The 19,841-nt window shown below is 66.3% G+C and overlaps 5 protein-coding genes across 5 annotated transcripts in view; 4 read left to right on the forward strand and 1 right to left on the reverse strand.

The window, feature by feature from the left end:
* The window catches only part of CHLNCDRAFT_57778 (hypothetical protein), a gene marked incomplete at its 3' end in the record, with an annotated part of 5,561 nt that extends 2,533 nt beyond the window's left edge, over window positions 1–3,028 (forward strand). Inside the window, exons 8-14 of the mRNA XM_005847927.1 lie at window positions 483–681; window positions 968–1,751; window positions 1,846–1,983; window positions 2,127–2,236; window positions 2,349–2,432; window positions 2,549–2,791; window positions 2,908–3,028. Of these exons, the coding sequence (XP_005847989.1) occupies window positions 483–681; window positions 968–1,751; window positions 1,846–1,983; window positions 2,127–2,236; window positions 2,349–2,432; window positions 2,549–2,791; window positions 2,908–3,028 (1,679 nt within the window). The remainder of the gene's footprint in view (window positions 1–482; window positions 682–967; window positions 1,752–1,845; window positions 1,984–2,126; window positions 2,237–2,348; window positions 2,433–2,548; window positions 2,792–2,907) is intronic.
* Window positions 3,029–3,227: 199 nt separating this feature from the next.
* On the reverse strand, window positions 3,228–10,461 carry CHLNCDRAFT_22876 (hypothetical protein; the record flags this gene model as incomplete). Its single annotated transcript, XM_005848090.1, has 21 exons — window positions 3,228–3,623; window positions 3,852–3,981; window positions 4,122–4,230; window positions 4,358–4,484; window positions 4,606–4,655; window positions 4,764–4,889; window positions 5,055–5,111; window positions 5,215–5,343; window positions 5,429–5,573; window positions 5,915–6,074; window positions 6,292–6,395; window positions 7,389–7,486; window positions 7,657–7,783; window positions 7,905–8,047; window positions 8,343–8,608; window positions 8,944–9,069; window positions 9,283–9,395; window positions 9,529–9,630; window positions 9,774–9,775; window positions 9,866–10,011; window positions 10,178–10,461. 21 exons carry the CDS (start codon window positions 10,459–10,461, stop codon window positions 3,228–3,230), a joined length of 2,940 nt encoding a protein of 979 aa, XP_005848152.1.
* A 274-nt stretch (window positions 10,462–10,735) lies between these two features.
* Window positions 10,736–13,437, forward strand: RACK1 (hypothetical protein). The gene is made up of 9 exons (XM_005847928.1): window positions 10,736–10,783; window positions 10,977–10,990; window positions 11,142–11,200; window positions 11,360–11,456; window positions 11,683–11,838; window positions 12,110–12,280; window positions 12,506–12,765; window positions 12,990–13,105; window positions 13,327–13,437. Exons 1-9 carry the CDS (start codon window positions 10,747–10,749, stop codon window positions 13,374–13,376), a joined length of 960 nt encoding a protein of 319 aa, XP_005847990.1. The 5' UTR covers window positions 10,736–10,746; the 3' UTR covers window positions 13,377–13,437.
* Window positions 13,438–15,500: 2,063 nt separating this feature from the next.
* CHLNCDRAFT_17960 (hypothetical protein) lies at window positions 15,501–15,814 on the forward strand (the record flags this gene model as incomplete). The annotated part of the gene is made up of 2 exons (XM_005847929.1): window positions 15,501–15,625; window positions 15,769–15,814. Coding segments are annotated over 2 exons (171 nt in total), but the record flags the coding sequence as incomplete, so codon positions are not given.
* A 3,247-nt stretch (window positions 15,815–19,061) lies between these two features.
* The window catches only part of CHLNCDRAFT_48791 (hypothetical protein), a gene marked incomplete at both ends in the record, with an annotated part of 1,900 nt that continues 1,120 nt past the window's right edge, over window positions 19,062–19,841 (forward strand). Inside the window, 3 exons of the mRNA XM_005847930.1 lie at window positions 19,062–19,198; window positions 19,319–19,493; window positions 19,680–19,833. Coding sequence (XP_005847992.1) covers window positions 19,062–19,198; window positions 19,319–19,493; window positions 19,680–19,833 — 466 coding nt within the window. The remainder of the gene's footprint in view (window positions 19,199–19,318; window positions 19,494–19,679; window positions 19,834–19,841) is intronic.

Below are 19,841 nucleotides of genomic sequence, written 5' to 3' on the forward strand. Positions count from 1 at the left end.
TGGGGGGGGGGGGGGGGTGCAGCAGTGATGCGTGGTGACTGCATTATGTTTGAGACAGGACAGTTTAGTCTGCGTTGTAGTAAACGGTCTCTTACCCCGTTGTGCAGGATTCTCCATCATAACCGCCTGACTGGTCCTGTGCCTTCTGCAATCCCAGCTGCTCTCCCAACCAGGCTGCGGTACCTGCGAGTGGTTGACCTTTCCAGCAATCAGCTCACTCGCACCTTGAGCAGCCCTGAGGGAGGCTCGCAGGACGGTTTCGGTATCCTCCACCTGCATTCGTTGTGAGCATGCAGGCAGGCAGCCTGCCATTCCAACATCAACCACAACCGGGGTAAAGCCATTGCCCTTTTTGTGTCTGCGCAGGAACCTTGCTGACAATAAGCTCAGCGGGTCGTTGCCAGCCAGATGGCCCACTAGCGGTTTGCTCACTATGTTACGTGCTTTGTGAGCTTTCTGCTGCAGCTTTGCTGCTGCTGCAGCTGCTGCTGCGGTGGCGCTGTTACCATTCCTGCCACTGCTGCCACACCCTGATCATTTCAAGCTTTACCCAGTTCTGACAGATGTGCCAAGTCTGCCCGTGCCCATTTTTGTTTTCAGGAACCTATCGGGGAATGCATTCACAGGGGCGCTCCCATCCACCTGGCTAGTTACCAATGTTTGGACTGGAATTCACTACATGTAAGTTGTGGGAGCCTGCGACCCCCACCGTTGCTGCTACAACCTAGGGAGCTGCCCGGCCCAAAAGATGAGCTGAGAAGCGTATGTGCATGGCCGATTGGCATATTTGTGACATTGCAGGGATGTTGCCAGGAATCAGCTCAAGGGCCCTGTCCATATTCCTGCAAAGGACACGAAGCGTCAGTTCTCGCTGTGAGGCCTGCTGTGCATGTTGTGCCATGCTGGTTTATAGTGCGCTGCGTTAAACCAAGGTTGCAGACCAGCTGCCGACATTGCTGTGGTGCAGGCTTGTCTGGCCAGGCAACAACGGCCTATGCTTGGGTACAATGACCACTAAGAGACCTACTGCTTGCCTGAACACTAGTGGCATTGTGGGCGGCTGGACAGATATAGGCAGCGGCGAGGCGATTGTCGTGCAGCCGGGCGGGTATCAGGATATTCCAATCAACCATCCGGATGAGGGTTGGACTGTCTGCTACAATGCCACCACCAGCGTGCACCTGCCTGCCTGCAGTCCTTCCGTGGTGCGCAGCAGCAGCAGTAGTCGCGGCGTGCTGGCAGCAGCAGTGGGGGGCGCAGCAGTGCTGGTGATGGCAGCTGTTGCGTTGCTGCCTGCAGTTCGCAGAAAGCATGCGCAGGGGGCGGCAGCAGCGTCAGCGGACGAGGAAGGACTGCAGCTACTGCTGCAGCACAGCACAGGCAGCGGCGGCACTAGCCGGCCACCAAAACGCAGGGAGCATGCAGAGATTGAGCGGCAGCTGCTTGACTTGAGCCAGCACATGCTTGGCGCGTCAGCTGATAACCAGGGCTTGGTGATTGGAGCCCATCGGCCTCCTGCGTTAAGTGCTCTGACGCAGCAGCTGCCTGGAACAGCCAGCTGGCAGCAAGAGGCTACTGCTGGGGACGGTCCCAGCACGTCTGGCCGCGCTTCCGAGCCGCTGCGTGCCGCCACTGCCTGCGGGCCCCTCTCCTTGCGGCTTTCTGATCTTACCTTCAGCCAGCGACTACCCACCAGCGGCAGCAGCAGCTGCGCAGGGCTGGTTGAGATTGGGGCTGGCACCTCATCCAAGGTGAGAGACAGAGTCACTGCCGCACTTGCTTGCTGCACTGTCGTGGATGAATGTACCGCAAATCGTACTGCCCTTGCCTGCTGTACCATTGCAGGTGTATCTGGCTCGCCTGCACGATGAGCTGGCGGTGGCGGTGAAGGTCATGCTGCTGCCTGAAGGTCCCATGCTGAACGAGCAGCTGCAGCAGGAGGTGTCGTTGGTGCACCGCTGCCACCACCCTGGCATCCTGCAGGTAGGGGGCGGGTGGTGCAGCTCTTTGCATATTGCAGTGTGTTGTATAATTCATTTGGGATTTTGCTGCTCTGTCACAGTTCCCACAGCCATGACATGCGTTCCCAGCCATGACATGTGTTTTGGCTCGGCGCCTGCCTGCAGCTGGTTGGCGTGTGCTGGGCGCATGGCCTGGTGTTTGTGGTGACAGAGCTCATGTCCGGTGGTTCGCTGCTCAGCCAGCTGCCAAACCCGGCGCTGCGCTACCATGCCAGGTGTGCTGGCATTGTGTCTGTCTATCGTCGACTGCGTCATTGCTTGCACAGCTGCCTGTCGGCTGTCTGTTGTGAGCTGACATTGCTTACACTCGCTGCCCTGCACCTGCAGGGGCCGGGAGCTGCTGCTCCAAGTTGCCAGCACGTTGCACCACCTACATGGCCGCAAGATCGTGCACCTTGACCTGAAAGCGAGGTGGGTTAAGCCTCTGGCTGCGTGGTTGACCATCCCTGCTGTTTGCCAATCCACATGTGTGCTCGCTGCAATTGTCGCTTGCTTGCTGTGCCTCCCTATCTCCCATTGGTCTGCAGCAATGTGCTGCTGGATGGATCACTGGGCACTGCCAAAATCTGCGATCTCGGGAAGTCAGGCATCCTGCAGGCCAGCATCGTGACAGCTCAAGGCACCCCCAACCGCTACTCCTCCCCTGAGCAGCTGGCCGGGGACTGGTGCGGCCCAGCGTCCGACATTTACAGCCTGGGAATCGTGATGCTGGAGGTGCTGACGGGCCATGCGGCGCGCGGCAGAGATGCGCGGGCCGAGCTGCAGCTCAGGTGTGCCGTGCTGTGCGCTGGGCTGGCGGTCTGCCCGATCTGCCTTGGCGCGGCATGCAAGAGGTGTTTGCTGTGTCTCACTGCCATCAGTTCCTGCACCACATCTGTATGTGCAGGGTTCCCGAGCACTGCCCCCTGGCTGTGGCTGAGCTGGCATACGCCTGCCTGGACCGGGATCCCACTGCACGGCCCGGCGCAAAGCATGTGGTGGCGGTGCTGCAGGACAGACCTGCATAGGCAGCCCCACGCGTTGGCCTGGGTTCTAAGATGACAACCCGCAGCAGTGCATCCAACAATTGTTCAGCGCCCAGCTGTGGTGCTGTTGTGGCTGCACGCCTTCTTCCGCCACTCCCAGCATGAGTCGTTGTTTGTGCTTTTTCATTCTTCAGGTTCCGCCTCGTTGTCCTTAACCAACGAACGGTTGGATCCTGCCACCTCAACTGATATTGTTTCGCTCCATTTCTTCACATTCAGCAATAAACCGCGCGCTGCATGTATTCACCCCGGCAGTCGGACGCTGCTGGCTGCCGTGGTCGAGGTGCCTCAAAGCCAGCTGCAGAAGGTTCTGATGTAGATCCATTTTGCCAGCTGCACAGTCAGCATGTATCCTGCGGCACACATGGCATGTAATGAACTTCGCTGCGGTTTGCTGTTGGCTGGCGACATACCCACAACCAGCAGGCCCCTCACCAGCGATGGTTGCAGCGACCCAGCCATAGAAGCTGAGCGGCAGGGCCACCATGCCCTCAGCGGCGCCCACAGGAGTGTACGGGAGCACCAAGCCAATGCCTGAAATGACTGCCGTCATCAGCACAACCGGCCAGGCTGCGACCTGCGGTAGCGCTCAATGGGGGACCCAACCCAAGCAGGGACGAACATTCAATTGATGTCGATGGCGCCTTTCGAAGGAGCTGAGTCAGTGCGCAGCTGCCTCCCATTTTACCGAGCCCAAGTCATAGCCCTGACCACCTGTGCTTAGCGCGGACTGGCCCAGCAGCCCTTCCAGCCTGTCTTGTGCCCCTCCCCCCCCCTTCAGCAGCCTCCCAGCATGGTTACCCACCTCCTGCACAAATGGTATGCGTTCTGTACGAATCATGTGGACAATCAGCGTCTGCGTCAGGAGCCCCACGGTGAACCAGCCAGTCTGGAAGAGCGCCTGGCGCTCGGGGCTGTTGGCGCCGTACACAAACCTGCGGACGGGAGGGAGGGGCGAAGGCCTGCCAGCCAATTCAGAGCAGTCCAGTGCTTCAATACCTACACTGCTGCGGGCGGCCAATGGCCCCTTCCCGGCTGATCAACACAGTCCCCTGCACCCGGGCTGGCCGCGCACCAGAGCAGGCAGAAGGTGGTTATGTCGAAGATGGAAGACACAGGCCCGATGGCCAGCATGAAAATGCCCAGCCCGGCGGCAGACCAGGTGCGCGGCACCGCCAGGTAGCCTGCAGCCAGCGGTAGGCAACACGCTTGAGTAGCCCAGTGCAGCGGCGGCAGCCTGCATCAGCTGACGTCGACAAGTTGTTGGCGGCAGGTGGCCAGCCCGCCAGCTTTCTTGGCGCGCTCTCTTACTGGCATCCACCCTGTCAAACGGGACTGCCGTCTGGGACAGGTCGTACAACAGGTTCTGGGTGAGCAGCTGGATGGGGTGCATGGGCTGGAAGGGGAGCCACGCGGAGGCCACGAGGATGGAGAACACCTGCGACACAGCGTGCACAGCAGGCGAGGCAGGGTGCTCCTGGGACATGAATTGGATTCAACAACGCCTAGCCTTGGCCTCAGGCGCGTGGCACCAGCAGGTGGCCAGCCACGGCACGCACATTGCCAAAGTTGGAACTGGCGGCCAGCTTGATGTACTTGGATGTGTTGCCTGCAGGCAGCACCAGGCGATAGCAGCCGGCGTTTGGCGTGCTTCAGGCACACACGCAAGCTGCAAGGCGGTGTTGCACAGCTGCTGCAGGTGCAGGTTTGCGCTGACAGCAGCACTCGCCGTGAGTCTCCCGCCCCTGTGAGACGCCATGCTCCAGCACCAGCAGGCTCTTCTCCAGCAAGATGACGTCAGCAGCCTCCTTGGCGATGTCGCTGCCAGTGTCCACGCTGACGCCTGGAGAAAAACAAGGAAACAAGTAAGAAGACAGCAACATCAATAGGGAGCGGGTGCGGCATGTCAGTGCAGGCTTTTCCGCGACAGCTGCCAGCAGCGGGCTTCATGTGGCTTGGCGGGGCTCGCCGCAGGTGGCGGGCCAGGCCCTTGCTGGGGCTGGCTCACCCACATCTGCCGCGCGCAGCGCCAGCGCATCGTTCACTCCGTCCCCGAGGAAGCCCACTGCGCAAGCACAGTACAGGAAGTGAAAGAGTCCGCTGCGTGGGTTCTGTACCTGTGCCCATGGATGGATGCACACACCCAGCTTGGCTGCCGCTTGACCCACCTGTGTGGCCCCCGCCCTTGAGCGCCGCCACCACCCGCGCCTTCTGCCCCGGGGTTAGCTTGCCCATCACGCTGGCCCGCTGCACCGCTACACAAAACTCGCCAGCCCCCAGCTGCGCCAGCTCTGGGCCTGCAGCCACCGCTTGCATTAATGATAGCCAGCGAGCAGGCCGACTTGACTGGCCCTGAGCTCTGGCTTGCAACGGGAGGCTCACCAGTGATGGTGTGGATGGTGGGGATGCCGACATCCGAGCACACCGAGCACGCCACCGCCAGGCTGTCGCCCGTCAGCACCTTGAGCTGTACCGCTTTGTCCTGCAGCTGCTGCACCGCCTGGCGGGCCGTCTCTTTGGGAGGGTCCTGCGCAGCAGGCAGCATGTAGGGATGAAACCCAAGGACAGGATGATCTTGGGGAGGTGGGGGTCACCTGTCAGCAGGCCACGCAACTGCCGGGTGGCAGTGTGGCTGCCAGAGCTGCACCCTGTGCTCACCAGGAAGGCCAGGAAGCCCACAAAGGTCATGCCCGCCTCATCGTCTGTTGAGTAGCTCTGCTGCACGCTGCTGGCCAGGCTAGCTCTGCTGCTGCGACCGCTGGGCAGCCCGGTGGCGCTGTAGCTCTTCTCACCAGCCCGCTCCGAAATTACCTGCGGCTGCAGCTGAGTGATGCGAGGAGAAGAGTGTGGTGTGGAGGGGGCCGGCACGCCATCAGCCCCCTCGACCCACTCTGCCGCCTGAGTGCCGGCCGCCGTGGCCGCCTGCAGCGCCGCCGCCGCGGTTGGCAGCTGGCGGACCGCCACCGCCAGCACGCGCATACCCTCCGCATTCAGCTGCTCGCCGACAGCGAGGAGCTTGCTGCGGCGCCTGCAGGGGGAGCATGCGGCAGCAGGCCGGCCACCAGATGGCCTGGCGGGGTCCCAGCAGCCTGGCAAGGAATGATGCTGATGTGGAGGCGTAGAGGTCGCCATGGTGCCCTCTGGGCTTCCCAGCCAGCTGGCTCCCCACCCACCTCTCCCCTCCCCCTTCCCGGGTGACCACGTGTGCCCAGGTGCCCAGGTGCCCACCAGTGCCCAGTACTGACCTGTCGTCAAGCGGTATTAGCGCCTGCCCCTGCTCCACGGAGCAGCACAGTGACACCGTTTCCTCCAGCGCTCCCTTGCACACCAGCAGCGGCGCGCCGTCGCCCTGCACAGGTGGCGGGTGGCAGCCGAGGTTGACAGCCCGACTCTGCCCTAAAGGCTGGCTCAGTTTCCAACACCCAGGATCAAGCTCCTTGCGGCAAGAAGACACCACGGCAAAGGCATGAAACCCACCTGCTTGGGCTGCCCCACCGGCGCCCCGGGCAGCGCCAGCTGGCGCACCACCTCCAGCGCCGTCTTGCCGCCCATGCTGTGACCGATCAGTGCCTCTGGCGCACGGCCGCCCAGCTGCTGCTGCACCAGCCTCACCACGTCGTGGGCTGCGCAGCTGCGGCGGGGGAGGGCACAAGGCGGGCGGTTGGCCAACTCCGGCGGTGCGACAAAAGCAGAGGAACGTGGTAGAGGCGGAACCTTATCCTGCTTACCGCAGGTCGTGGGGCGGCGGCAGGCTGGCCAGCTGTGCGGACTTGCCGTGGTTGCGCAGGTCAACCAGCAGGCCGCGCCAGGTGGCGCCTGTTTGCTCTGCCGCCTGCTTGCACAGCGCCGCAACCATGCCACGCAGGTTCCTGCAGCCGCGGCTAAGAAAGGCCTTCTTTGAAGGCGCTGGAGCTAGTGTCTAAACCCTCCGAGAGGGCACAGGTTCGATTCCTCCCATGTCGAAACTTTGTGAGGACAAACGCGGCATAGCTGACCGGCTCAGCGCCAATCCAAGCCAATTCCTTCGGGAACGCCTAATAGAATCGCCAAGGCTTCGGCACAGGCCTCCCCGGGACCCATTCACTACTAGTGGGGGGTACTGCACTTGGCGCGTCGGGCAGATCAAATAATGGTCTAAAGCTAGACGTTAAAACCGGGAAGTGAAGCTTGTGGAGGCTCTTCCCCACCTTTACCTTTACCTTTTACAGGCAGCAAGGGCCGGCAGCCAGGCACGAGCGCTGATGGCTGGGCCCCGCAGCGTGCGGGCACGCAACGGCTCCCCGTCCGCGAGCGCACCAGCGCTGGCACTGCCCTGCCCCCACACCCCACAGCCGACCAGCACCTGCAGCACGACCGACAGGCGGCGGCGCACAAAGTCGAAGGGCAGCTCGTCGACCTTCTCATACGCCTGCGCCTCCCACTCCAGCCCCTCCTCCCGCCCTGCACACACGTGCACACACACGCCGGCCAGTTTACGGCCCCCTCAGTGCAGCAGCTTGGTTGCCACTCTGCGCTTGGCATGGCATGAGCTCTGCTGGTAGGTGAGGCTGTCATGATCTCGTCTGCCCCGTCCTGCCTGGACTGGCGACGCTGGACCGGCACAGCCCCACCTGACTGCAGGATGGCGGCGTCCAGCAGGTTGCGCACGCCGGTCTGGAAGAAAGAATTAAGAAAGCCGAAGCGCAGCGCGTCCACGCTCTCCTGCCCGTCACAGTCCAGCCAGCGCGTCAGCACCACCTGGCGTGGGGCGGCACGCAGTGGCGGGTGGCAGCACCAGCCTGGGGCTGCCATGAAGCCGTGCCATGTCATGTTGAACAGACCATGGCCCTGCTGCTGCTGCTGCTGCTCATCCTCCCACCTCATCCAACGTCAGCGTCCCAGTCTTGTCGGTGCACAGAATGTCCATGGCTCCCAGGTTCTGAACTGCATCCAGCCGTTTCACGATGGTGTGCTGCCGGGCCATCGCCACTGCATGTTGATTGAAGCATGCCGCCAGGTCACCTACGGAGGGCCAGGCGCCAGCCAGCAGCCCTGGCACCTGCCGCAGCGTTGCCCTGCTTGCATCATCCACTACAAAGGAGCTGCGCTCACCTGCTCCGCGTGCCAGGTTGGCGTTCACGACTGCAACGCAGAAGGCACAGCAGCACGTGTCAAGGCGTCAAACGTCACGTCTTTTGTGCCTGCCAGTCCTGCCATCCCACCCCGGCCCACAAAACACCACCACCCTCACCCACACTTTGCGCTGCATCCACATGAGCAATCCAAGTTGCGGCGCGGTTTCCTGCCTCTCACCCACCCATGGGCAGCATCTCCGGTGTGAGCCCCACCGCCACAGAGATGCCAAACAGCGCCGCCTGGGACCAGCTGTGTGTCATGAGGCCGCTGAGCGCCACCACCAACGGCACCATGGCCGCCATGAAGGCGATGAGCAGGTATGACACGCGCTGCACCCCGCGCTGGAAAGCATTCTCGGGCTTCTGCGGCAGCGCACCAGCCGGGGAGCTCCTAGCTGAGTCGGCCTCGGCGGCGGGGTGATCAGCGGCACCCATGCAGCTAGCTGTCCTGCCAGTGGCAGCCCGCTCAGAGGGCAGCCTGTGGGGAGCAGCCCTGCATCACGCAGGCGCTTTGCCGCAGCTTGCCTGGTGGTGCAGCGTGTCAGCCATGGTGCTGATGTAGGTGCCGCGCCCTGTGGCCACCACCACCCCCAGGCCGGTGCCTGGAGGAGGCCGGCACATGGCACAGGGGTCATACCCAGCGGCAGGACGCTTAAAATCCTCCCAGGCAGACCCCAACCTCTTTACTGAGATCCAGGATGCCAGAAGACTGGTGCAGATCCCACCATTCAGCTGGAACCAGCCAGGAGCCTCCCCCCTGGGAGTATCGAGCCAGGCAGCCACCCACCGGATGCCACGTGTGTGCCCATGAAGGCGAGGTTGGGGCAGTCCAGCAGCGGCGGCAGCGGCGGGTGCGCCCGCCGGCCCGTCTTTTCCACCGGCATCGACTCGCCGGTCAGGGCGGCTGCCCTGCATGGGGAAGCGCGAGCATGGCCAGGCGGCGTGTGGCGAGGCGACAGTTCAAACGTGTACAGGCACATTGCAGCAGCAGCAGCTTAATCATCAATCCTGGGAACCCGCTTGGCCGATCGCTGACAGCCGCACAAGCACAGGACACAGATGAGCTGGCCGGCAGGCGCCCGCCAGCAGGCGCCCGCCAGGCTGGCCGCATTTCAAGTTCACCCCACAAAGAGGTCCTTGGCGCGCAGCACCCGCACATCCCCCGGCAGCATTTCGCCAGCGAACAGCCGCACGCAGTCCCCCGGCACCACTTCCCGCTGGTCGACCACCACCTCCTCTGCAGGCAGCGGGAGCAGATGCCGGCAGGCAGCGCAGGCGGCTGGCAGTTCACATGATGGAAGTCGCATTGCTCGCCTGCCTGAGCAGAAGCAGGTGCCATGCATCGAGTCTGCCCACCCCCACATCGACCAACACACCTGGCAGGCCGGTGTCGTCGTCCTGCCGGATGAGGGTGGCGTGGGTGTGTACCAGCTCACTCAGGCGGGCGGCCGCCACCGTGGACTTCATCTCCTGCTCGGAATGTGGCACAAGAAAGAGTCAGCGGCATTAGCTATAGCAGGAGGCCTGAAAGCCTAGTCAGATGAGCAGTTGGGCCACACCATGCTTGGGGTCTGATAGAGCGGCCGCCCCATGCTCAAGTTTTCAGGTATCACAACTTTCTGTTGTCATGCGCGCGGGGGGAGAGCGCGGCAGCGCTGCTCGACTCACCCGCAGCCCGCCATGCTGTGAAGCCAGCTGCCGCTACTCGCCTGCCAGAAGTGCAGCCCCGTGGAGCAGGCCACCATGGCGAGCATGATGGCGGCGGTGGCGGCGTCGCCGGTGAGCGTGGAGGTGGCGGCCAGGGCCAGCAGGATGGCGTTGAAGGGGTGCCAGAAGGAGGACCACAGCACGCTGCTCGGGGGCAGGGATGAACATGCGCGGCAGGGCAGCAGGATCTGAGGTGGAGAGGCGTGCCAGCCCCGCTGTGACCACAGCAGCGTGGTACACACACGTTGCTGAACCACCAAAGCAGCAGGCGGGCAGGCACCACACGCCACGCGCCACCGCACCACCACACCTGTACCAGGGCGCTGCTCGGGTGGAAGAGATGATGTTGTGGCCGTGCTGCTGCAGCCTGCGGCACGCCTCGCCGGCAGGCAGCCCCTCCGCGCTGGCCTGTAGCGCCTCCAGCACCTGCCAGCCCTCGCTCTGGGCTGCGCCCAGCAGCCGCTGCGTCACGGCATGCTCGTGTTCAGACGGGATGAGCAGCGCGGTGTGCGGCGGGCGGGGCCGCCCGCTCAGGATCCCCGCCGGCTGGGTGGCGGTGCCCGGCGCGGCCTCTGGCCCGGGCGCCAGCGGCATGAAGCCTGCGGCGGCAGCCATTGCCTGAACCGGGCCCCTGCGAGGAAGTCGTGGTGTGAGGCAGTCCAAGGGTGTCCAAGGTTAGCAGAGGTGCCCAAGCCACACTGCCACTAGACTTGCAGGCAAGTAGCCGCAAGGCAGGAAGCAGCAAAGCCTTGGCCAGAGGGGAGGATCAAAGGCGGCTACCCCGCATGTGATGGCGCCAGCGGCTCAGCGCAGCAGGCGGCGGCAGTGGATGAAGGCGGCGCTCCGGCCTGACTCGGCCTCTTTCACTAATCAATCAGGATGGCCGAGACGCTGACTCTGCGCGGCGAGCTGACCGGTAAGCTGTCCTGATGGCGCGGGCATGCCCACGATGGGCCTCCGGCGTGCCCAGCCTGCCCAGCGATTGCTGTCAGCTCTGTGGATGCTGCTAAAGTCGCTCGTTGCGCCCAGTGGCGTTCGGGGGCCCAATGCCGCCTGAGCCTGCCTGCAATTCACCCTCTGCGCTCTGCCTGTGCCCCTGCTGCCTGCAGGCCACCGGGGCTGGGTGAGGACAGGCAGCAGGACGGCGCTGGCGGGCTTGCAGCTGCTTGACGGGACCGGCAGCTCTTGCATGCCAAGGCCTCCGGGGGGCAGGGCAGGCGTTGTGGCCGGCCTGCAGCGGCAGTGCATCGCCATGACACGCTCCCTGCGCGCAGGTCACCGCCATCGCGGCCCCCCTGGACCCCACCAGCGAGACCCTGCTGTCCAGCTCTCGGTGAGCCTGGCTGCCGTGCCGTGCCTCGGAAGCCGCTCAGCGCGCCCAGCCATGGCCAATGCGAGCCGCGAAGCCGGGGATGCCGCTGGATGGCCGTCGCCGCTGGGCAGCCCCCCGCCCTGCTCCGACCTGCTGCCTCACCTCTTCCTGCCCTCGCAGGGACAAGACCGTGCTGGTCTGGCAGCTGGGCAACGCCGAGGACGGCAGCCTGGGCTACCCCAAGCGCGCCCTGCGCGGCCACAGCCACTATGTGCAGGTGCGGCGCAGCGGCGGCTGCCGGCTTGTTTTGTACAGACTTGCTTAGCAGCTCAAGGGATGGCATGGGGCGCGGAAGGCGTCAGCAACGGCTGCGGGGCTGGCGGATGCCAGCCCGTGCGCAGCTGCCGCAACAGACGCGCGGCATGGCAGGCCCTCTTCTCCCCTCCCTCACCACCCGTCTCCTTGGCCTCCCTGCTGCCCTGCCCCTCCCCGTCCCGCCGCAGGACGTCGTGATCTCCTCTGACGGCCAGTTCTGCCTGACCGGCTCCTGGGACGGCACCCTGCGCCTGTGGGACATCAACACGGGCGCCACCACCCGCCGCTTCCTGGGCCACACCAAGGACGTGCTGTCGGTCGCCTTCTCCGCCGACAACCGCCAGGTGGGCAGGGCAGGCGGCGGCAGCCCTGGCTGGCGGCCCCGCTGGCGCCCCGCCCTGCCTGCCGAGTAGCGCCTCAGCAGCGCGCAGGATGCGCCCGGCAGCGGGGCTGGCAAGCATGCATCGGAGCTGGGCCGGCAGCAGCGCATGCGCTCCACTGCCCCTGTCTTCGAGCACCCCACACCAGCGCTATCCCCGCCCTCCCGCCACCCGCCATCTTACCCACACTGCACCCTCGCCGTCAACCCCTCTTTCCCCTGGCCCCCACCCGCAGATTGTGTCTGGCTCTCGCGACAAGACCATCAAGCTGTGGAACACGCTGGGCGAGTGCAAGTACACGATCGGCGAGCCCGACGGCCACACCGAGTGGGTGTCCTGCGTGCGCTTCTCCCCCGTCACCCAGAACCCCATCATCGTGTCGGCGGGCTGGGACAAGGCCGTCAAGGTGGGAGCACCGCCTCTGCCCGCCTGCCTGGCCGTTTGAGTTGATGGATCGTGATCATGATGATCCTAATGTGTTTCTGAAGCCGTGGCACATAACCGTGTCGATGCGCTGATCATCGTTGGAGTCTTGTGCTCCCCCTTTGCCAGCGCTGCCGATCCCCTCGCTTCACCTCTGTGCCCGCCTCCCTGCTGCCCCCCTCCCCCCCACACCCCCCCACGCACACAGGTGTGGAACCTGACCAACTGCAAGCTGCGCAACAACCTGGTGGGCCACCAGGGCTACGTCAACACCGTCACCGTGTCTCCCGACGGCTCGCTGTGCGCGTCGGGCGGCAAGGACGGCGTGGCCATGCTGTGGGACCTCTCTGAGGGCAAGCGGCTGTACAGCCTGGACGCCACCGACATCATCCACTCCCTCTGCTTCTCCCCCAACCGCTACTGGCTCTGCGCCGCCACCCAGGGCTCCATCAAGATCTGGGACCTGGAGTGAGCGGGGCTGCGGGGGTGTGGGGGGCCGCGCTGTGTATGTGTGCTTGTGTGTGGGGCTGCCCTTTTTCTATGTGTGTGCGCGTTTGGTGTGGTGCGTGGGCGAGCCGCAGCTGCCGCATGCGCGCGTGTGCGCATGCTCGTGCGTGTCGTGTGTGGGAGGGGCAGCGGAACGTGCCATGGCCAGCTCACCCCCGCCTCCCGTGGTCTCCTCCCCCGCGCAGGAGCAAGAGCCTGGTGGACGAGCTGCGCCCCGAGCTGCCCGAGCGCAGCAAGAAGGCGCAGGTGCCCTACTGCGTGTGCCTGGCCTGGAGCGCCGACGGCTCCACCCTCTACTCCGGTGCGTGCGCCAGCCTGGCGGGGCATTCGGGCGCGCGTGGAGCTGCTCTGGCACCTGTTGAAGTGTGCACCTGGCACTTGTGTGCGCCCTGGCGCGGCCCAGCGCAAGGCCTGCTGCGGAGCCTGGGCCTGCGTGTTGCTGAGCTCCCGTGGAGTGAAGGAGATGCTCGCATGTGCCCCGCACACACACATGTGCCCTGCCCTGCCTGCCGCACCCTGCAGGCTACACCGACGGCCTGATCCGCGTGTGGCAGGTGGGCCGCGCCCTCTGAGCGCCCCGCCACGGCGCCTAGCCATGCCCGCCCGGCCAGCCGAGGCGACGGCGGCGGCGGCGGCGGCCGCGGCCCCCGGACGGGGGCTGCGGCCACGGCTGCGCATCGTCGTCGGCGGCTGCGGCTGCGGCGGCGTGAAGGGGCGGCAGCGTGGAGGGCCGATCGCGCAGGATTTGTGACGCCGGCTGGGCGCACTGGCCGCCACCATGGAAAGTGAAAGAGCAAAATGCGGCCGGGTGCTTATGCCGAGCTTGTTGCAGAGATGCTTGCTGCGGGGGCCCCCCGCTCCTCCCACCACCATCATCGCAATGCAGAGTGCCGCTGCTGCCGCAGCACCGCCCCCCCGTTGGGTGGGTGGGTGTCGTTGTAACCAGCGGTGGCTGCTGCAGCGTCGTCAGCGACAGAAAGTGGAGGGGTGGGCGCTGCTCTGGCGATGCCGCCCCCGGTGGGTGGCCGGTGCCACCAAGGAGCTGCTGGAGAAGCAGGCAGCAAGTCGGGTTTCCTTGCGACTCGTGGATCTGTGGATGCATCCATATGGGGAAGGAGGCGCACCGGGGCCGGTCGTAGAGCTCTACGGCTGCCGTAGCACAAATATGCGGGAGCCTGGGTTTGGGGCCCATGCGTTTCCACTGGTTCATTTACACCTATAACACTCCTGCAAAGTGCTCAGCAGGCCCGCAAACGTGTTGTACTTTGCATGGGTACTTAGGCTTCTGTGTCACGGCGGGCGTAATGTCTACTAACTTCAAGTTGCACAAGGGAAACGGTAGCTGCGCAGGCTAGCCAAAAGGCCGCTGGCAGCTTTGCCACCAGCTCGCCCCGGTGAACAAGCCTCCTGAGAAAATACGTATGCCGAGCAGGCGCCTGCGTTAAAAAGCCAAGGAGTGCCTGCCCGGGCAGCAGTTGGGAAGGCCTGGGCTGGGCGGTAGCCCCCAGCGCCGTACACATAAGGGCGTGGACGATGCCCGGCGTGGAAGGCTCCGCTGACGAGGGCCAGCACCAGCGTGCTCAGGAGGCGATGGTGGCAGAGGAGCAGCGGGGGCCGGCCCCCAGCGGCGCAGCTGAGGCGGGCAGGGAGGTGGCGGGCGCGCAGCCACTTGTTGCCGCCCCGGTGCCCGCGCCACAGGGCGCGCCGCCTGCGCCCGCCTCTCCCCTGCGGGCAGCCACGCCGCCGGCGCAGATGCCAGGCGGTGCAGCGCCGGGGCTGCAGCCAGACGCCTCGCCCGGCGGTGCCTCTGACCCTGGCACCGCATCGGGCAGCCCAGCCGCGCCCGACACCAGCAGCGGCGGCCCAGAGCCCATGGATACAGGGGAGGAGGTGCAGGCAGCACAGGGAGGGTCCCAGCAGCAGGAGCAGACCTATGGGGAGCTGGAGGTGCGGCTCAGCACGGGACTGGAGGCGGAAGTGGCGGCCATGCTGTCGGGCATGCCCGAAGGTGAGGCTGGCGGGCCTGCGTGTGTGCCCGCTGAGGCGCCTGGGCACGCGCGCCCTCGCAGGGAGCTGCTGCACGTGCATGCAGGGGTGCTTGAGGCATGCATGCAGCGGCTCATTGCTGTCGGTGTATCTGCCTCGCTGCCTGAAGCATGCTCCGCTTTCTACCGGATGCGCATTGGAGCAGTCCGCTTGGCGCGCTTGCATGCCTGGCTGGCTGCCGCCCTCCCCCTGAGCCCCACGCTGTCCCCGCTGCTCTGGCGCCCCCGCCCTGCAGCTGCAGCCGCGCAGGCGGGGCCTGGGGACCTGCCGGTGCTGCCGGATGTGGTGAGGAACAAGGACCTAAAGCGCGAGCTGCCGCTGGTGTGCCACATCATCGGCTGCGGCCTGGACCTCACAACCCAAGCAGACTACTAGTGAGCGCCACCCGCACGCTGGCCCGCCAGGCACCTGCGCCAGGCCTGCATCGCCCTGCCCTGCCCTGCATGCCTGCATGGGCTCGCATCCCACCCGCCCAGCCATGCCCTGCCCGCTGCGCGTCGCATGCACGAGCGTTAGACGAGCACCATTGGTGCCCACCCTCCGCGCCACCACGCCGACGCGCTCCATTGCAACACACACACACGCACACACACACAGACACACACACACTCTGTGCCCGACCGCCCCCTGTGGCGTGTCCCCCGTGCAGCCAGCGCTACCGCGTGTGCAAGCCGCACCTGCAGTCGCCGGCCATGGTGGTGGACGGCGTGGTGCAGCGCTTCTGCCAGCAGTGCGGCCGCTTCCATCTGCTCCGCGAGTTTGACGGAGACAAGAGGTGGGCCAGAGAGAGGGGGAGCGAGGGAGAGAGAGAAAGAGAGAGAGAGAGAGAGCACATGTGTGTGTGTGTGTGTGTGTGTGTGTGTGTGCCCGTGCCGCCGCCCAAGGCGCGAGCCGGTGTTCCGTTCTTGTCGCGCGCAGGAACTGCCGCGCGCGGCTGCAGCAGCACAACAGCCGTCGGCGCAAGGTCTTTGCCCTCAACTCTGACCTCAAGAAGGGCCGGCCTGCGAAGCGGGACCCGCACCCGGCAGGCGGCGACGACCAGCAGCGGCCGCAGGTCGACATGGCCACGCTGACGGCCAGCCTGGGCGTGGCCTGGCAGGCCCCGCCGCCGCCCATGCCCGCGCCCTCGGCGCCGCCGCCGCTGCTGGTGCCCGGCGGCGGCATGCTGCTGCGGCCCACGCCGGCGGCGGCGCCGCCGCCGCCGGGCGGCGGAGCGGCGGCAGCCTCCGCGTTTGCCGCCGCCATGGCTGCCGCGGGCGGCGGGCTGGACGGCGGGGCGCCCTCCGACCAGCAGCAGCGGCTGGCAGGTGGGCCCTGCTGTGGCCGGGACAGCGAGTGTGCTGCGCCTGCTGCCACGCTGTGGTCCCACCCAACTGAAGCTGGCGCCAGTGTGATGTTACGGGACGTGGTTCTGAGCCTGGGCAATGGCTAGCCGCAGTCCTCATCACGGCAAGCAGCAGCCCCGCTCAAGGAACTCGTGCCACGCTGTGCACGCTGTCCGCCCCGCCCGCCCGCAGGCCACAAGCGCGACCTGGCCGGCCTGCTGCGTGGCGCGGCGCCCCCGGCGGCGGCGGCAGCGCCCGGCGGCGTCAAGTCCGAGCCAGAGGACGGGCAGGGGCAGGCGGCGGCGCCGCGCTACCAGCGGGTGCCTGGGCAGGGGCCCTCGCCGCACCAGGCAGCGGGCCGCGCGCACACCGAGCCCGCCCCTGGGCTGCACCTGTCCAGCGGCAGGCCGCGGGAGGTGACCACGGGGTCCCGCCTTATCGTGAGTCGCCGCGCACTGTGGCGCCCCGCTTGGGCGTCCGGCCGCCGCCGCTGCTGCCGGGGGCACCCTTCCCTGCGCCTGCTTCGGCGTGTGCGCTCCTTCCTGTGCTGCGCTGTGCCGCGCGGCGAGCCTGCGGATGTGGGCCTGTGCGTGGGAGGTGCCGCGTGGCGTCATGCCCCACCTGGCCACTCCTTCCTTGGGGAGGACCGGCAAGGCCTAGTGCATGGGAGGTGCTTGCATGCGAGTGCTGAGAGGCGGGCTCGACACGCCCACCTGTGCCGCTGCCGCTGCAGGTGGCGGCCGCCCCGCGGGACGGAATGCGGCCCGGCTCGCTGGCCGCCGCCGCGCCAGCCGCCAGTGCGCCGCCGGCCGTGCAGCAGGGCCAGCTGGCGGCGGCCCGGCCCTCCCGGCCGCAGCCTCAGGCCGCCGCCAACCCTTTCCTGGCTCACCTGCTGATGCAGCAGGCGGCGGCGGGCGGCGCGCCCAAGGCCGCCACCTGGCCCCAGCCGCTGCCCGGTGGCACGCCGTCGGCCCGCACCGCGGCCACCGCCGTCGCCGCCGCCAGCTCGGGACTGGCGCCCAAGCCGCCTGCCTCGGCCCTGCTGGAGCAGATGGCTCGGCGGGTGATGCTGTCGGGAGAGTCTGATCAGACTGTGTGGGCGCCGCCGCCCGCGGTGCGGGGCCACCCAGAGGCGCAGGCCCTCGCCTCCGTCTACCCAGAGCTCGCGGCGCAGATCTCCCACCTCTCCCGCCAGCTGCAGCTGGTGCAGGCGCAGCTGGCGCAGGTGGTGCCCGCGCCGGCTGGCACGCACTCGGCCGCCACCACGGCGGCCGCTGCCACCCAGAGCGCCCCCCTCGGCTGGCAGCAGGCGGGGCAGGAGGCGGCGGGGGCCTCGCGCGGGCGTTCCACCGCTGCCCCGCACCCCCAGCAGTCGCAGCCTGGCAGCTCATTCACGGCTGAGGACCTGATGAAGGCCTTTGCCGCGGGCATGCAGCAGCAGGGCAGCCAGCCGCCGCAGCAGCAGCAGCAGGCGGCCCAGGCCCAGCCCAGCCCGCCGCCGCCACAGCAGCAGCAACAGCCCTCCCAGCAGCAGCCGCAGCTGCCAGGCCCCGGGCCGCGCCAGGAGCAGCAGCAGGCGACGAGCGGCGCCGCCCTGCAGGAGCTCTTCGCTCGGCTGGGCGGCGCTCTGGCCTTGGGCCCGCCGCCCTCCTCACAGCAGGCGCCCGCTGCGCAGCACATGCCACCTGCTGCCTTCATGCAGCCCGGCGACGGCGCTGGCCGCCTGCTGGGTGCTTGGGGCAGCCCGGCGCCGCTGGCGTTGCCTTCGGCGCTGCAGCAGCTGTCGGCCGCGCTGCTGGCTGCGGCCGGCCGCCCGGCCAACCCGGCCACGCCGCCGCAGCAGCTGGCGCTGCAGCCGCCGCCCTGGCCCGTGTCCCAGCAGGCCACCCCTTCGCTCCAGGAGCTGGCCGCCCTGCTGGCGGCTGAGAGCCGACAGCAATGATGAGCCCAGTGATGCTGCCCCAGGCCGACCCCGTGCGAGCTGCTTGCATGGAGGCACAGGCCTGCCCGTGCTTGTCAACATGCGAACTGGCGTGAGCACGAATGCATGCGTGTTTCTTACTGTTTTTTATCCAATGGACTGACTGATCCTCGGCCCACCCCAGCCAGCTTTGATGTGCGCACCCCTTCTTCAATTCGACCAGGCTTCTGCCTGCGTCATTTTTTTCTCATATCTCAATCACATTTTGCATTCCCATCCAGGGCACCACCTTACCAGCTCATTCCACCGTCTCTCTTGCCATATCTCTCTCCGTACATCTCCATTTACCTCGAGCACCGTACACTCTTCCATGTTCTACGTCAGAGCATTTCCCTTTTGACCCCTCTCTTTTCTGCCCATCTTTCCCTGTGCATCTTTTAACCTTTTAGACACTGCGCTTAATAAGTTCAATTGCTGTTTGTTCAGTTGCTCTTTGTAAAGCCGCTGCAGCACTGGTGCGCGCCCGCGTGGCGACGGGACGCGGGCGGCTACCGCTGCCAGGGTGAGCAGGCTGGTTTTGCAGCGCTGATCGTTCTGAACCATCAACGTCTTCAAAGATTGCAATTCATCTTGTGGAGGAGCAGACGCCGCCGTGTCCCCTGCCGCCCCACACTCGCACAACTCAATTCTCGCCCCTGATCTGCTTGCACGGAGCGAGAATATAATAGGAGCTGTAGGCATAGCTAGCGAGCTTGTGGACGCACCTGGGTGCGGCGGCGCACCGGGCGACAAACGAGCGGCGGCGCCAGCAGCAAGCAAACTGCCGCAACATGGCGGCCGCTCCACTTCTCAACAAGGTGTTCCTGGTCACAGGTGCGCGCCTGTATGTGATGCCTTGAAGCCTGGTGGAAGCAGTGAATGCCCAGCCAGCGGTCGCCTGCTGGCTGCGCCGCCGAGCCGCAGGAATGGCCCAGCGTGGCGTCCCTGGGCCCTCACCCCGCCCCCTCCCTGCCTCCTGTTGCGCAGGATCCACAGACGGCATCGGCCTGCACACCGCGCAGCGGCTGGCCAGCCAGGGTGCCACGGTCCTGGTGCACGGCAGGTGCTGGAGGCAAGACATGCGCTGCCGACAGCCTTGCACCGCCACACAGCGCCCGCGCCCGCCTTGATGCCCATGCCGCGCCGCCCCCCGTGCATCCTCTCCTGCCGTTCTGGCCTGCAGGAGCGAGGGGCGCGTGCAGCAGGCGGTGCAGGCGGTGCAGCAGGCGGGCGCTGGCAGCGGCGGCTCTGCCCAAGGCTTCACAGAAGACTTGGCCTCGCTGGTGGGTGTGCGCCGGCTGGCCGACCGCGTGCAGCGCGACCACCCCTCCCTCCACGTCCTCATCAACAACGCAGGCGTCTACGAGACGCAGCTGAAAAAATCCAAGGCACGGGAACGCTGCGCTGCTTGGGCCTCCGCCGCTGCGTGTTGCACCGCCAGCAGCCGTGCTGCCCTGCCCTGCCCTGCCCTGCATCGCGCGCCCTCCCTGCCCGCAACCACGCCGTGCACACAAGTGTTCTTGTTGTTGTTTTAATTCCGGCAGGACGGCCTTGAGATGACGTATGCGGTCAATGTGGCGGCGCCCTTTTTGCTGACCGCCTGCCTGCTGGGCGCGGTGCGGGAGCGGGTGGTGAACGTGGCCAGCATTTCCGCCGCCTCCTCCATCGACTTTGCCAACCTGCAGCAGTGGGGGGAGGGTGGGACA

This window comes from Chlorella variabilis (assembly GCF_000147415.1).
Source record: "Chlorella variabilis unplaced genomic scaffold CHLNCscaffold_9, whole genome shotgun sequence".
Taxonomy (NCBI): Eukaryota; Viridiplantae; Chlorophyta; class Trebouxiophyceae; order Chlorellales; family Chlorellaceae; genus Chlorella; species Chlorella variabilis.